The following is a 14176-nucleotide window of genomic DNA, read 5'->3' as shown; positions in this document are numbered from 1 at the left end:
ACCAATCAGCGCGCGCGCCGTCGAGGCTCACTCTCGCGCCAACGATGCTCACTCTCGCGCTAACGTGGACGGTTAGCCGGCCCGTTCCTCGAACTCGAGGTCAGGCTGGTACCGACAACAACAATCCAACTCGCTTGTTTCTTCCGCGCACTCAGAGCTTGGCCGCATCGAACGAGATTCCTCGTATCGACGCGGCTGCGACGTTTGCAACGTCGCAGAATCAATAAGGCTGCTACAAACAAACGTCAGGTCGTCAATAGTCCCTGCGTCTCCTCTTTTAAATGTGTGGGTGCATCCTAGGTTAACTAAGATCAAATCCAGCAAATGCTTCCAGGAGTACTCGTCCTCTGCGGTTAGTCTTTATGCTGCCCCACTCCACAGCCCACGCTTTAAAGTCGCCTGCAATCAGTATTGGTTTCCTCCCTACTTGTATGCGCCGATTTAGCAGTTGTTCGAACTGCTCGATTGTAGCGTTAGGTGAAGCGTAGCAGTTGTAAACAGTGACACCTGCTACCTTAGCCCGTATAAATCCTTCTTCACGGATCTTCATTTTTTTCACAGAAAGCAACGTTTCCACATGCTTAGATTGCTGCTTTACCCGTAGTGTCCATTTCCCACGATGGTTCGTCTAGATCCTTATATTGTTCGCACACAATAGCTACGTGTACCTCGTTCTCGCAGACATACTGATTGAGTAGGTCCTGTGCTGTCTCACAGTGGTTTAGATTTATCTGCACTATCTTTATTTTCGTTAATTCTTCAGTACTTCTAATTCAGCTCGGTAGGCTGGGCATGTATAGCTACCAGCTGCATGGTCACTCTTTGATTCTCCATCCTTTTCCCGGCAGAGAATGCAACTCAGCGCGTTCGTGCAACTTTTCGCTGCATGTCCTTCCGTTCCTGCGTTTTTAGCTCTCTTTTATCTTCTATCTTTTTGCGTATCTTATTTACGCTGTTACGAAGCACCGTCAGATTAGGGTCCGCTTTTATTTTCCTCAAAATATCAGTGTACGAATTTCCTTCAGCAGCTTTTATTTACGCTTATTTAGTATTCTTGTCGTCACCGCGTTTGATGCTTCTATCGTCTGTGATGCCTTGTCCTCCTTCTGAATATGCTGCTGTTTCGATGACATTTCCGCTTTTTTTAGCATCAATCCAAGGCTTTGCTTGCTCTTTTCCAGCGCCACTTGTCCTCTTTCAAGCCGCTTAACCTGGATCATAATCGCCGATAGATCGCTTTTGTAAAGACCGTATTTGGTATAATGCGGGCTGCGCGAGTTCACAAATAATTATTTAGTTCGCGGAAACTAGCATAAGCTCGGGAGCTTTATTGTTACTAGGGAGTACTAGGGTTGAATGAATAATACTGAATGTCTGGGTGTATAATTTGTCTGTCTTTAAGCACGAGTGGACGCGTGCGCGGACAGTACGGCGCGGACTCTCTAATGCACTGTTGTTGTCTGGAGATGGGACCGGCGCGGACTTACTTGTGCGCGGACACTCTTGTGCGTGGACGGTGTATTGTCTACTCTTGATGGTTTCGTTCGGACTTCGATGTATCCGAGTTCTCTATCGTAGTGCTATCTCTCTTACCTTTGTGATTTCGATGATGATTTAGTAGGAGCTATTGACTTTCTATTTGAGGATATGATTTATGGTGGTTTCAATTAATTTATTACTCGCTGAATTTGTATTTTGTATTATTTGTTATTGATTTATTTTTAATTGACCCAGAGCACTTCACAGACGTTTGATGTTCGACATTTATCTAATAGTTTCGTTGATAGTATCGTATTTAAAATATGTAGTGTAAAGACTTACAATTATAATCTTAGTAGGTACGCAGGATTTTTCTACGATCCGTACGTGGCCAATACTGATTGAGTTACTCTACACGATTACTCGTGGCAATAAAATATGTTGATCAACTGCACTGCTAACGCCGGAGATTCCACTCGACGGACCTTAGCTTGTACTTCTCTCTACGGTGTGAGTCTGGATTCAAAGGGCTTTCCGGTGATTGTTATGCCGAGGGACGGATTTAGCACGCTCCCAAGGTGTTGGACGGATTTAGCACGCTCCAAGCACTAACACAATCAAACACCGCCGCTTCTCCTTAGAATCAACTACAACCGATAGTGAGCAAGTAACTACGCAAAAAAGGTGCTGCGTGGATCGGCTCCAGGGTTTTTAAAGCCTCGGTGTCGATGCAAGCAGTTTTGTAATTTAGATGAAGAAGATCGCGGTCGCCCAATCAGCACCGGCCACACAGGATCGTCGCGTATGTCTTGCAATCGTGTTTCGCGCGCGAGGAGTGCTGACGCGAAGGTCAGAGCACTCGCTCCGATTTTCTGCGCTCGGTAGTGTATTGTCGCAATCGGTACAGCTCTCGTTGGTTTGTGTGTATGTGGATGCCGTCTATTAGGCGTTATACGCATTCGTACTATAGGTATATAAACGTGGGACATTACACCTCCCCCCCCCAGAATATTGCCGCCCACGGCAATGGAGCCGGCGCAAAAAAATAAAAAAAAAAAGTGTCCCATGTTTATCATTCCGGACAATTTGGTGAGTACAATTTATTTTATACAATAATTTTAAAACTATGTTTCGCTAGTAGAGAATGAATATAACTTACGAAAATAAAGTCTACATGTAGTGTAATAGATCTAAGATATGGCTTTATGACAAAAGTTTTCTATATATGAATTATTAAGATCTTCTTTTTAACTTACAAATCCTACACTCATACGGAATTCTATGAACGCACTCACCGTTCGCCCAGTTAGTACGACAAACAACGCAGAGTATCCAGTTTGTGGTGTGATGTTCAATTCCCTGGTACCAGCAGTCCTCTCTGCAACCCGTACAGCTTGTGAATAGTGGTGGCTGCGGAGATGATGGATGTTTAGTAGTAATTTTTAGTCTTTGTAGAGGGACTCTTGGTCTGGAGTTTTGGGCTTCTTCCTTTAGTTTTCTTCTCTGCTCTCGCTTCCTTATTCTATCTTTCTCTCTTTTTCTTTCTTTTTCTTCTTCTGTTTCAGTATTATTATGCGTTTTCTTAGCTTTTCCTTTCTTATCTTTCTTTTGCGATTTTGTTTTATTAATTTTTGTTTTCGGTTGTCCTTCCTCAATTCCCCTATTCGCTGGACTTTTCCAGAACCAGGTTATCCAGTAAATTAAAACGTCGGTTGATATGAATAACCGTTGCTGATTGGGGACTAATATGTAGCGGTTTTCAATTTTTGCCTTCTTTAATTTAGGCTCTTCTTCCTGGGTCTGATATTGTAGCACACTATGTTTGTTTCTCTTCTTTGCTGGCTGTTCTGAATTAATGGTCAAGCTTGGGGGACACAGCTGATTCACGGTTTCTCGCGACTCGTTTCCTTCCGCGCTCACAGCAGTAAGTGTGCGTGCGCGCGGACTTGCGTTATTGTCCCACTCCGTGACGTCTAATGGTCGCACTTGTACGCGCGGACTCGGCGGGCTTAACGGACTCGCCGTCTCTCGCGACTCGTCCCCCTCCGCCGTTGTGTGTGCGCGCGGACTCGGATGGCTCGGCGGATTCGGCGGACTGTCGCTCTCCCGCGACTCGTCCCCCTCCGCGCGCGCATCCGATGGTGCATGTGCGCGCGGACTCGGCGGTCTCGCTAATCCGTCTTGCAACACTCGTCCTTTTACTATTTCACTTTCACTTAACACACTTTTATGGTTTAATTTAGAATGCGCCCACTCCTTCCAATATCGTTCTTCTGCTCTTTCCACAAATAATTGAGCCCTTTTTAGCTGTTCAAGGGCTCCAAGTAACACTTTTTCTGCGACTTGGACTGCTTCCATTTTTCTAACACTTGTCGTGGCTGTGTACAATTTCACACTGTTCCTCGTGGCATACGCGATGAACCGCGAGTGCATTTCTGCTGAGTCTATCATTTTTGCTGAGCGCTGCATTTTGAAGTTCGATGCACTATCGATGTGACCTCGCGATGGTTTGCCAGTATCATAGTGCTGAACTTTTCTTTTTATTTTTCAAATCTTGAGATGGCAGCACGTCCTGGTTTATCGACCCTTGTTTTATATGTATTTATTTTCCTGTGTATGTATATATATGTGTGCTTATACTAGTCACGTGCAGGTGCGTACAGTTGTAAATTTAACTTGATGAATATTAAATCTAGTATATTTTATTATTACCTATTGTCTCTATCAATATCGATAATTATTGTATTGGTCAATATTATGCATAATTAACAATTTAACAACAATTGTTTACAACTCGTAAACTATTAAAAAATTTTTGATTTTTAGTACTTTACCGCGCTATAGGGGTTCAAAATGTGTTCAAAAACGAAAGTTGCAAATCATTGTTTATAAGCTTATTGTAAACAAACTTACAATGTAAAAATTGTTATTTTTGTTCTTAATTTGTTAATTAAGCCTACTCTAACTATATCCAAACTCAAAATTTCCAATTTGTTGAAATTATAGTAACTTCGTTAATAATAAACAAATCGTCGCAAAATTTTTAGTAAAATTTCCTATGGACTATTATTATTGATAATTCGTGCTAGAATATTTTTTTTTTTTTTTTTTTTTTTTTTTTTTTTTTTTTTTTTTTTTTTTTTTTTTTTTTTTTTTGAAATAGTTATTTGCTCTGCATTATCGTTTCAGTTCGTACGCTCCTGACGGTTTCCTATTGCTGAATTGACATCGCAATTTTTGTCTACAAAGTAAAAATTTTATTCTTCGTATTTTTCGGTTCTTTTACTCCTCTCACAGTCGCATTTCATTATTTGCTCTGTTCGTACCGTCAGTCAGTTGTTTGGAATTTATAATATTAATAGTGTTATTGTCATGGGTCGCCGTTACAAACGTTTCTGTCCAGGTGGAAGGTGGGAACGTATAAACGTGAGTTTTGTTTGGTTTTCTGTTCTCTTTTATGGCGTCAATTGATTATTTGTTGTTTTTATCGTTGTATTCGTAGTGGTCGTACTGTAGTGTTTTACGAGTTATGCGGCAAGACAGGAGGAATGTTACTGAGCGGCTACAGGGTTGCTTCGAGCTCCCTTTCTATGACTGGCATTTAGACCGCTTATTTTTACATGAAGAATTCATTTTTACGTCAACGGAAGGTTTTACAGTGGAGATCGAAGTTTTCCAAGACCGGCTCATCTTATACGTCGGTCGCTTATTAATTCATCGTCAGCCCTTGGACCGCCAATCATTAAGGACGTCTCTTTCGTCTCAAAATTCATCCGTCTCTCCGTCCAGTTTGTTGGTTTTGTCGTTACAATTGATTTTAAAATTTATTTCGATTCATTTTTCACATTTATTATATGATTAAATAAATAGTTGCCTTAAACATTTTTACAATAATTAACCCTTTATATGTGTTACAATTTATTTACTTTCCAAATTTTTATTTAGCTACTTCTTGCGTGATTGTGGTTCGATCGGACACACGTCCTGATGTCCGAGGTGTCGCAGTTGTCCGCTAAGTAAGTCGCTTGGACCGTCCGTGTTGTCACGTTTGTCCGTCTATCATTCAGATTTTTATTCGTTCCGGGTATACGTACATTTTTATATTACAAAAGTTTTTGATTTTTAAACTAACATAAAATTTTTATGAGAAAAAGAAAACTTATTTTTATCCGTCAATACAATGAACTGCCTTGAATCGGCAACGGTCTCACGCTGTAATTTAAGGAGTCTACGCTGGAAATTCTCCCTCTTTCCGCTAGTTGATGGTTTCTTTCTGCCACTTCTTGCGATTGGTATACAGCAAGTTGTGTGCAACTTGGGATCTTCGTAAGTGGTAAGTGCACGACTGGTTCTACTACCGAAGTCTGAGGTGTGTTGAACGTAGTTGTTATTTCTTCTATATTGTATGTACTGTTCCTGGGATCGTAGGCTAAAAGTGGTCTAACCGTTGTTAATTCGAGCCCTTCGTCCTTAGTGTGTTCCTCTGTTTTTACCTTGTTCTTGTGACAGTTTTTACTTTTTCGGACGCACATACTGCATCTTCTTACGGGGCAGCAATACTTGTATAGAACAATTATTATAACTATTATAATTAGCGGGCTTATCGCTGCTGAAGAAATATATGACGTATACAGGTATTTCTGCTTCTTTTGGGCAGCAATCTCGGTAAACTTGTCCTCGAGTTGCTGAAGTGTGATAGCATCTTCACTTTCTGCCCATCTATGAATCTGTTGTTTTTCCTCATTTGTAATGTCTGAGACTTCGTTCATAGTGTCATAGCCCTTCATGATGTTATCTTTTGAGAATGTTAAGTTAAGTTCCAGTCCCGGTTTATACAGATAAGTCTCATTTGTCTGCAATATGTTTACGCCATACAGTATGTTTTGGCTAGTGTGACCGTTACACTGTCCACGTAGCGTAAGTATACCTGTCCCGCTTAACGTTGATTCAGCTTTGCGTTCATTATTGCACATAATACGTATTTGGATCGGTTTAATGACCGAATACAACCATTCGTCAGTACTGCTGAGCTTGCTCCAGTATGGAGTGGTCTTAGCTGATATAGCCAACTTACATGTTCTCAGCGTGGCTGGCGTTGGTCGGGCAAGTAGTGCGAACTCGCATGGGCTATTTTCATTGTCAATATTGAACGGCAAGGTTGGTGGGCACATGGATACCTTTTGGTATCTTTTACAAGTATTTATATACTCTTTTGTAGCCAGTACGTAATTCTGCATGTCGTGTGACACTATTATGTGTGAGTATTGTGGAACTAACGTCACGTAGGACGTCAAGTTAGCCATGATCTCTTGGGGAATTGGTAGTGGATGTATTTTATATTTTGAATATCTAGTCTTATCCGAGAGCGGAAACGTCAAGGTTAGTACCAATTTTCCTCCCACGGTGCTTACGCTAACTTTTGACATTGCATGTAACGTTTCTACTGTTACTGTACTATGTTCCCACGGTAAGGTATGTTCGTTTATTGTTTTGAGTAAAGATTGTAGTTGTTCGTGTGTAAAAAGCAGTGGATGTAGGTGACCTCGTGTGGCAGTCTCTATGGTGTTAACGAGAGTTTTGTACGAATTGATGCTGTGCTCTAAAGATTGGTCAAAGTGGTACACCCATTTCAATAAAGTTTGGACTATTGTTGATCGGTTAGCAAAGTTTTCGAACTGGTTCGTCCTATTTGCTAACCTTAAAAATTGCAAGTGCTGTTCATGTAGAGTTTTCTGAGTGTCGTCGAGTTTTTGATGTAGCGATTCTAGGTTAGACTTCACTATATGAGTCTGACTAGCCAATAAAGTAGAAATGTTGGATGTCTTCTCGTATAATCTGTCCACATCCTGATTTAGTTGGTCTCTGTCCCCTGCATCCATAGTTCCAAATAGCTGTCTGCTTGTCCAGCCAATAAACTCTAACGGAGCTCCTCGCTTAGATAAAGCGTGAGTGTATGGCGTAAATCTGTTGTCTGATATAGCTGCTTCAGATGCAAAGAATATATGAAGGTCTTCTTGTAATGATTTTAAGGTTTTTATTGATAATTCGAACTTATCAATTGAAAGGAATTCTTTACATTCTTGTTTACTTAGCTGTTCATTGCAGGTTGTAACCACTTTAAACATTTGTTTTTCTCTCCAAATGATTGGATCGTTCCACTTGCCAAAATCCAGGGTGACTGCTATTTTCCATTTTACTCGCTCGATTTTCACCTCGCCCATGTATTCGTAATATATACCCGGGTTTTGCTTTAGCTCTGTAAGTTTGTAGAAAGGTGGACTCTCTGCATCTAGTCCAAGGTAGTCCGTCAACCAGAACAGCGTCAGAAACAGTGTCCTCCACATTTTTAATGGCACACTGAAAAGATGAATTTTTGATTGTTATTAACTGCTTTATCTATAAAATTTTTCTAATTTATCCTTATGTTTAACAATTAGTTTTCCATTTGATGATTCTACTATCACGTTGTTGTTTTCTCTAATTTCTTTCACTATGAATTCTCCATTATAATATTTATCTAATTTCCCATATCTTGGTTCTTTTAATACTCTGACTTCATCGCCGACCTCTATTTTCAGAGGTCTAGCCCTTTTGTCGTAATACTTTTTGTTTTTAATTTTTGAATCTACTAGATTGCTCCTTGCTATTCTTTGCATTTCTTTTAAACATTCTGTTAGTTCTTGTACGTAATCATTGTAAGTTTCAAGCTCAAACTCATCCGGCAATCGGTGTGGTGCTCTCGCTGGACGCCCATACACTAGCTCAAACGGTGTGAAGCCGGTTGAAGCATGTATTGATGTATTATACTCGTGCATGGCGAAAGGAATAACCTTGTCCCAATCCTGTTTGCTAGATGCTTTATTCCTTAAGAAATCCGCTAGGACAGCGTGACTCCTCTCTAACGATCCGTTCGACTGAGGATGGTATGCGGTTGTAGTATTTAGCTTAAACTGATAAATTTCGGACAACTCTAATAGTAATTTGTTTTGGAAGCTTTTACCTCTGTCACTTAATATTATGCGAGGTACTCCATGTTGGGCAAACAAGTATCTCGTTAAAGCATCTGCAATGATGATGGCTTTTATATTTGGGATGGGTACAGCAATACAGAATTTAGAAAACTGACATTGCATAGTGAGGATATGCATATTTCCTTCGGTTGTTTTACACAGCGGTCCCACCGTGTCGATAGCTACTTTATGAAAAACTTCCGAAGGCGTATCAGTAATAACCATAGGTTCCCTGGTTTTTATCCGAACCAATTTTTGTTCTTGACATATTTCACATTTACGGACAAATTCCTGTACGTCCTCCTTCATGCCCTTCCACTGATACCTTTCTCGTATACGTCTGTACGTCTTGCCCATCCCTCTATGTCCTCCAAACAGACTGTTGTGATAGTCCTGTAGCACGGTTAACCGGTACTCTGGAGCCAACACTTTGCACGTTCCGTAGCAGAATGTTATTGCTATTTTAACATTTTTAAAGGAATCTTTGAATGTTTGCACTAAAACTCTTCTAGGAAGTTTATCCGTGAGTTCGCCTGTTCTAGCTATCCTAAACGATCGTAGTTTCTTTTCAGTTATAAGTGCTTTTAGTGTGTTCAAGCACTTTAGCAAATTACTAGGTTTAACTTCGTCTCCAACTTTTTCAGTTACTACAAGGCTAAATACATATCTCTTACGATTGATTGTTATTATAACGTCTCCCACGTCGGCCTTAGCCTTCATCAGATCGTCTCGATAAATGGCCTCTATATCGGTAAGCAGTCTATTAGTGCTTGTGGACAGATTTAGGTCTTTAGGCACAAAGTGAACTATGTTGTCCTTTAAATACGTCACACACTCTCTCGTGCTTAATAATCTCAAAATAGTACCGTCAACAATTGGTTCCCCTATATTGAGCAACGGTGCTGTGGCTGGAAATTGTTTATCGGTGTCGATCGTGGTTGACCCAATGTTCGACACAAGCGTGGGACGTCCTCCGTCTTCCGTGGATTTTAGATTTTCCGTAATATCAGGTTGTCTTAGTTTCTCGTCGTCTTCTGTTAGTTTATTCGGCTGGTTCTGGTGAACGAATTTTTCCTCCTCGGATTCTTCTTCACTGTCCTCCTGCTCTATTGTTGATAGATTCTTCCATGAAGGTACTTCCGTCATTTCTCCATGCCAAGCCGTGGAGCAGGCATTAGTTACTTTTAGAGGGGACTTAGCACGAATTGGACTTGCATACTTGTGTGCATACTCAAGCATCCATTCCCTTACTGCGCCGCTTGGTATTGAATGATTTTTATTGAGTTTAACCAAGTCTTCTGGAAATCCATCCGCTGGGTTTGACGGTGACGGTGAAAGGGACTTAGCCTTCCGTTCTGGCACTAAGTTAGACGCATTCTCGATATTCCACTCTTCATCTGTAAGATCTTCTCCAGCTGAGCTGTCCTGCACTACCGTTTCTGGGTGTTGTTCCATATAGTTGTCCCAACAAAGTGAGGACTTCTGGTTAAAAGTTGTTTCTTGGACTCTCTCCTCTATCGAACCCAGATCCTCTGCGCTCATCTCTTGGGCCCCTCTTGCATTCTCGATACAAGACAGCTCGTCCAACTCTTGTTCATTATGTACTTGTCCCGGTACAGACCTTCTCATGGTTGAGTGTAACTGCGGTTTCATTAATTCACCCTCGCTACTAGATGACGATGAGTCCTTCATAGGTGTTTTTAGAATGCTTTTCGTAGTTTTTGTTTGGACTTGTGGAACGGACGTTTTTTTTCTTACCGGCTTATCTCGCAAAACCTCCTCAACTTCACTTTCTCCCAAGCTTTTACCTGAATTTGAAATTTCTTCCGAATTCATGTCGCTTTCAGACCTTAATTCATTTTCTACTAAACTTGGAAGAATCGACCTATTCCTTAACGGTATAGGGGGTGCGTCTGATGTTTCGTTACTGTGGTCCTCCGTTAGTGTGACGTCCGTGGACTGCTCTTCACTAGCGGACGAGAATTCAGTCACCTCTGGCTCCGAGAAGGCCACCGTCTTTGCGGTGTCCGCTCTTCTCTGTCTTAACCTTTTTGCAATTGTGCTTCCATCCAAATCAGCCTGTCCACCTTCCATTCCGGCTGGAATTGGTGGCGCATCTTTCCTCGAACTGGTTTTCTGTCCAGTCTTCTTTTTGCTCGTTTCTTTTGTTTCCTCCGACTTATTTTTGCTACGATTTTGTCTAACTAACGATGTCTTTGTTGGTCTCGGCCTAATCGGCATTACTCGCGCCTCCTCCCCCTGGTTTTTACTATCTTCATTTTTACCTTCATTGCCTAAATTTTCTTGATCGTGCTTATCAACGGGATTTCTAGACAACGCGTCCGCATTAATGTTTAATCGTCCAGGTTTGTACTTAAAAGTGTAGTAGTAATTTCGCAAGCGCATTCTCCATCTATTGAGCCGACTAACTGGGTCTTTAAGGGAGTCCATCCAGGTCAGAGGTTCATGATCTCCGAACACAGTAAAATGCCGGCCATACAGGTAATGTCTAAAATAGTCTACAGCTTCCACCATAGCCAGGCATTCTTTTTCGGTTGTTGAATAGTTTTTCTCTGCTTTATTAAGAGAACGGGACATGTAGGCTACAGGGTGGTCTTCTCCTGGTTCACCTTGGCTAAGGACTGCTCCTATGGCTCCATCACTGGCGTCAGTAGTCAATATAAAAGGCTTTTCGACGTCCACTGATACTAAAACAGGCGCCTCACATAGGGCCTGTTTCAATACTTCGAAACTCGAGTCTTGGTCAGAAGCCCACTCCCACTTCTTGTTCTTCTGTAAAAGTGAATTAAGAGGTCGGGCTTTGTCTGCAAAATTTTTAATAAAACGTCGGTAGTATCCTGCTAGTCCAAGGAATTGACGGACCTCCGTTTGGTTTGTCGGTTTCGGGAAGTTTTTAACTGCCGAAATTTTACTTGGATCTGGCCTTACTCCATAGCAATCAATTATGTGGCCTAAATATATTATTTCTGGAGTTAAAAATTGACATTTATCTATTTGCAAGCGTAACCCTGCATCGGACAACCGGTCAAACACTTTATAAATTTTCTCCTCATGCTCTTCTAAGGTATTTGCATAAATCACTATATCATCTAGAAAAACGTACATTTCTACTCCTTGTAAGCCCGATAAAACGCAGTCCATTAAACGCTGGAATGTTGGGGGCGCATTAGCCAATCCGAATGGCATACACACATACTCGAAATGACCATACTTGGTGTTAAAGGCAGTTTTTTTGAATATCCTCCGGTTCTAGTTCTATCTGATGGAAACCCATAGCTAAATCGAAAACCGAAAAGTACTTTGCGCTTCCTATCTGCTCCAGAATCTCTACGATGTTAGGCAATGGGTACGCATCTTTTATTGTTTTTGCATTCAATTTGCGATAATCAATCACTAACCTGTATTTCCTTTTACCGTCCGGTCCTGGTTTCTTTGGAACAATTCTACACGGACTGCAAAATGGACTGTTTGAACGTCTGATGACTCGAGCGTCCAGGAGTTTCTGTAACTGACTGAACAACTCCTCTTCTTGTCCTGTTGGTCCTCTTTTATATTTTACTCGGACTGGCTCCTCATCCGTCGTCCGGATCTTATGTCTCACACAAGATGTCCTAGGTGCTGGATCTCCAGGTAGATAAAACAAATGTGAATATTTCTTCACTATTCGTTGTATCTGTCTCAATTCGTGTCTCTTATGATATGTTTTTCTAACCTTTTCCATAATAAAATTTATTCTTTCTTCCGAATTTTTCGGAGCTTCGCCTTCCAGTGGAAAGTCCAGGAAGTCATCATCTTCACTTAAATCGAATTCTTCAAGATGTTGCGGCGAGATTTCGATTTCTACTGGGTCTTCTCTGGTATTTATGGCCATTGCATAACAGTAACCCTTTTCATTCATTACTGCAGCTTCCCCAATGTATACTCCCGGGACGGTCTTGATCAGCCTTAAGTAAGCCTGCCCTTGTACTGAATCTTCCGTAGCGGGTATTCTCACGGGAACCTTGGCTCTAGCTGGTAGCTTGAAAACTGTATTAGCTTTCAATTTGAATCCGTTTGGATTGTACGGTCTGGTCGGCAAGTCCTGAACTTTAGGATCGATGGCTTCGGACTCATACGGAAATTCGTACTCTTCTACGGCTGTCTCTTTACCTTCCGAAGATTGTCCTTCAACATTTATTTGGCCATATTTTATGTCCACGTCCTCCTGATTTTCGGGGAAATGCTTATGTACAAAAGGCACTGGTGTTATTGGTTGGCTTTCGGTGATTAGGACCTCATCGCCGAACTGAATATTCACTTTCTCTCCGTAGAGAAACGGATTGCCTAATATAATGTCCTCATGTAAAGGTATACTTGAGGGTAACACATGAAAGATGTGTTTCTTACCCATAACAGTTAGTATTACTGTTCCTAAGGTGTCGAATCCTTTGGGTGCTATTCCCATGATGTTTATAAAGTTATCATGTTCTATGACTACTTCTGGTCGTAATGAGTCATGTTTAACTACATTTACCTCAGCTCCGGTATCTATGATGCACAGAGCTTCTGGTACCGTTAGTTGTTCGATTTCCAATTTTACTGTTGGAGTTCTCTTGACTCTCGTCGTGAGTCGTATAATCTGTGTTGGCCTTCTGCTGTCTGATTTGGCCTCGGGCTCGCTGGACGCTGTTGCTGTGTCGATGAGCCCGTCGCCGCATCCTTCCAACGAGCTTCCTCCCAGTTTAAATGAATTTTATCTCCCCGATACGGTGACGCTGATCGGTTCCTATCACCCTTGAATTCCATCGCCTTGCCTTCCATTGATATCCATGGCTGTTGGTATCCATATCCTTGCATTTGTCCTTGCATAGGATGTTGCATATATGGATTACTGTATGGAAAAGCAAAGGGGGTATTCCCCGGGGGGTAATAGTAAAACGGCGGAGGAGGCATATACGGGTATGGTCCCATCGGTGGATAAGGATGTCCATACTGTCCGTGGTCCACAGTCCCAGGAGGGTATCCTCGTGCTGGAGACACTGATCTGCTTCTCGACTGGGTTTGTGGCCGTTTCAATATACTTATTGGACCCGTGGGTTCGGGTGCTGGCGTATATCTCAATTGAGGTGGAGCATTTATTCTCCCATTCTCAATCACGGTTTTTGGAAAGTATGTATCATTCGCGTTGTATGCGTGAGCAATTTCGTCTCTTCTGTGTGTTGCCTCATGGAAATTTACTCTCTTCGTTACAGTTTCTACTGCGTCCTCATAATTTTTATCTGCGATGTTCGTTGGTTGAACAAAGTCTGGAATATTTTCTCTTTCTCTCGGTCTCTGATCAGGGTTGCAATAAACATAGTGTACTCGGGGATACACGTAATTGTCACCTGTCATTTTTATCCTGGCTTTCTCATAATTGAGGGCTGAATTGTAGGCTGCTTGTAGGGTTTGCGGAGCCGAGTCCACCAGACCTGTCCTCCAGCCGTCCGGTAACCCATTAACAAAGGACTCCAGCGCTAGCAACTCGAGGTGCGGCCTTTGGTCCACAGCTGCTTGTGCTTCTGTCAATCCTTCTTTCACGGCTGTGACAGCTGAATTTATCAATACATTCAAACGTCCGTAAAATTGCCGAACGTTTTCTCCCTTCCTCATTGTGGCTGATTGAATTTCATTCAAATAATGACCGT

At 41.7% G+C, this 14176-nt stretch overlaps 1 protein-coding gene across 1 annotated transcript; it reads right to left on the bottom strand.

Annotated features, from left to right (window-relative positions):
- Nucleotides 1-1693: 1693 nt before the first annotated feature.
- On the bottom strand, nt 1694-12903 carry LOC116417896. The gene is made up of 2 exons (XM_031933014.1): nt 11909-12903; nt 1694-7836 (listed from the first exon to the last, which is right to left on the bottom strand). Exons 1-2 carry the CDS (start codon nt 12898-12900, stop codon nt 5652-5654), a joined length of 3177 nt encoding a protein of 1058 aa, XP_031788874.1. The 5' UTR covers nt 12901-12903; the 3' UTR covers nt 1694-5651.
- Between the last annotated feature and the right edge of the window lie 1273 nt (nt 12904-14176).

Source organism: Nasonia vitripennis (genome assembly GCF_009193385.2).
Source record: "Nasonia vitripennis strain AsymCx chromosome 5 unlocalized genomic scaffold, Nvit_psr_1.1 chr5_random0004, whole genome shotgun sequence".
NCBI lineage: Eukaryota > Metazoa > Arthropoda > Insecta > Hymenoptera > Pteromalidae > Nasonia > Nasonia vitripennis.
Note: the sequence above shows the minus strand (reverse complement) of the source record. Positions and strands in the feature narration are given on the sequence as shown.

Bases quoted from the DNA above. Each gene is read 5' to 3' on its own strand.
- LOC116417896 (XM_031933014.1), bottom strand. From the start codon at position 12,900: ATGGGTAAGAAACACATCTTTCATGTGTTACCCTCAAGTATACCTTTA. The intron at 7,837-11,908 runs GTTAGTGATTGA...TCATCTTTTCAG, and splicing joins GACGGTAAAAGGAAATACAG to TGTGCCATTAAAAATGTGGA.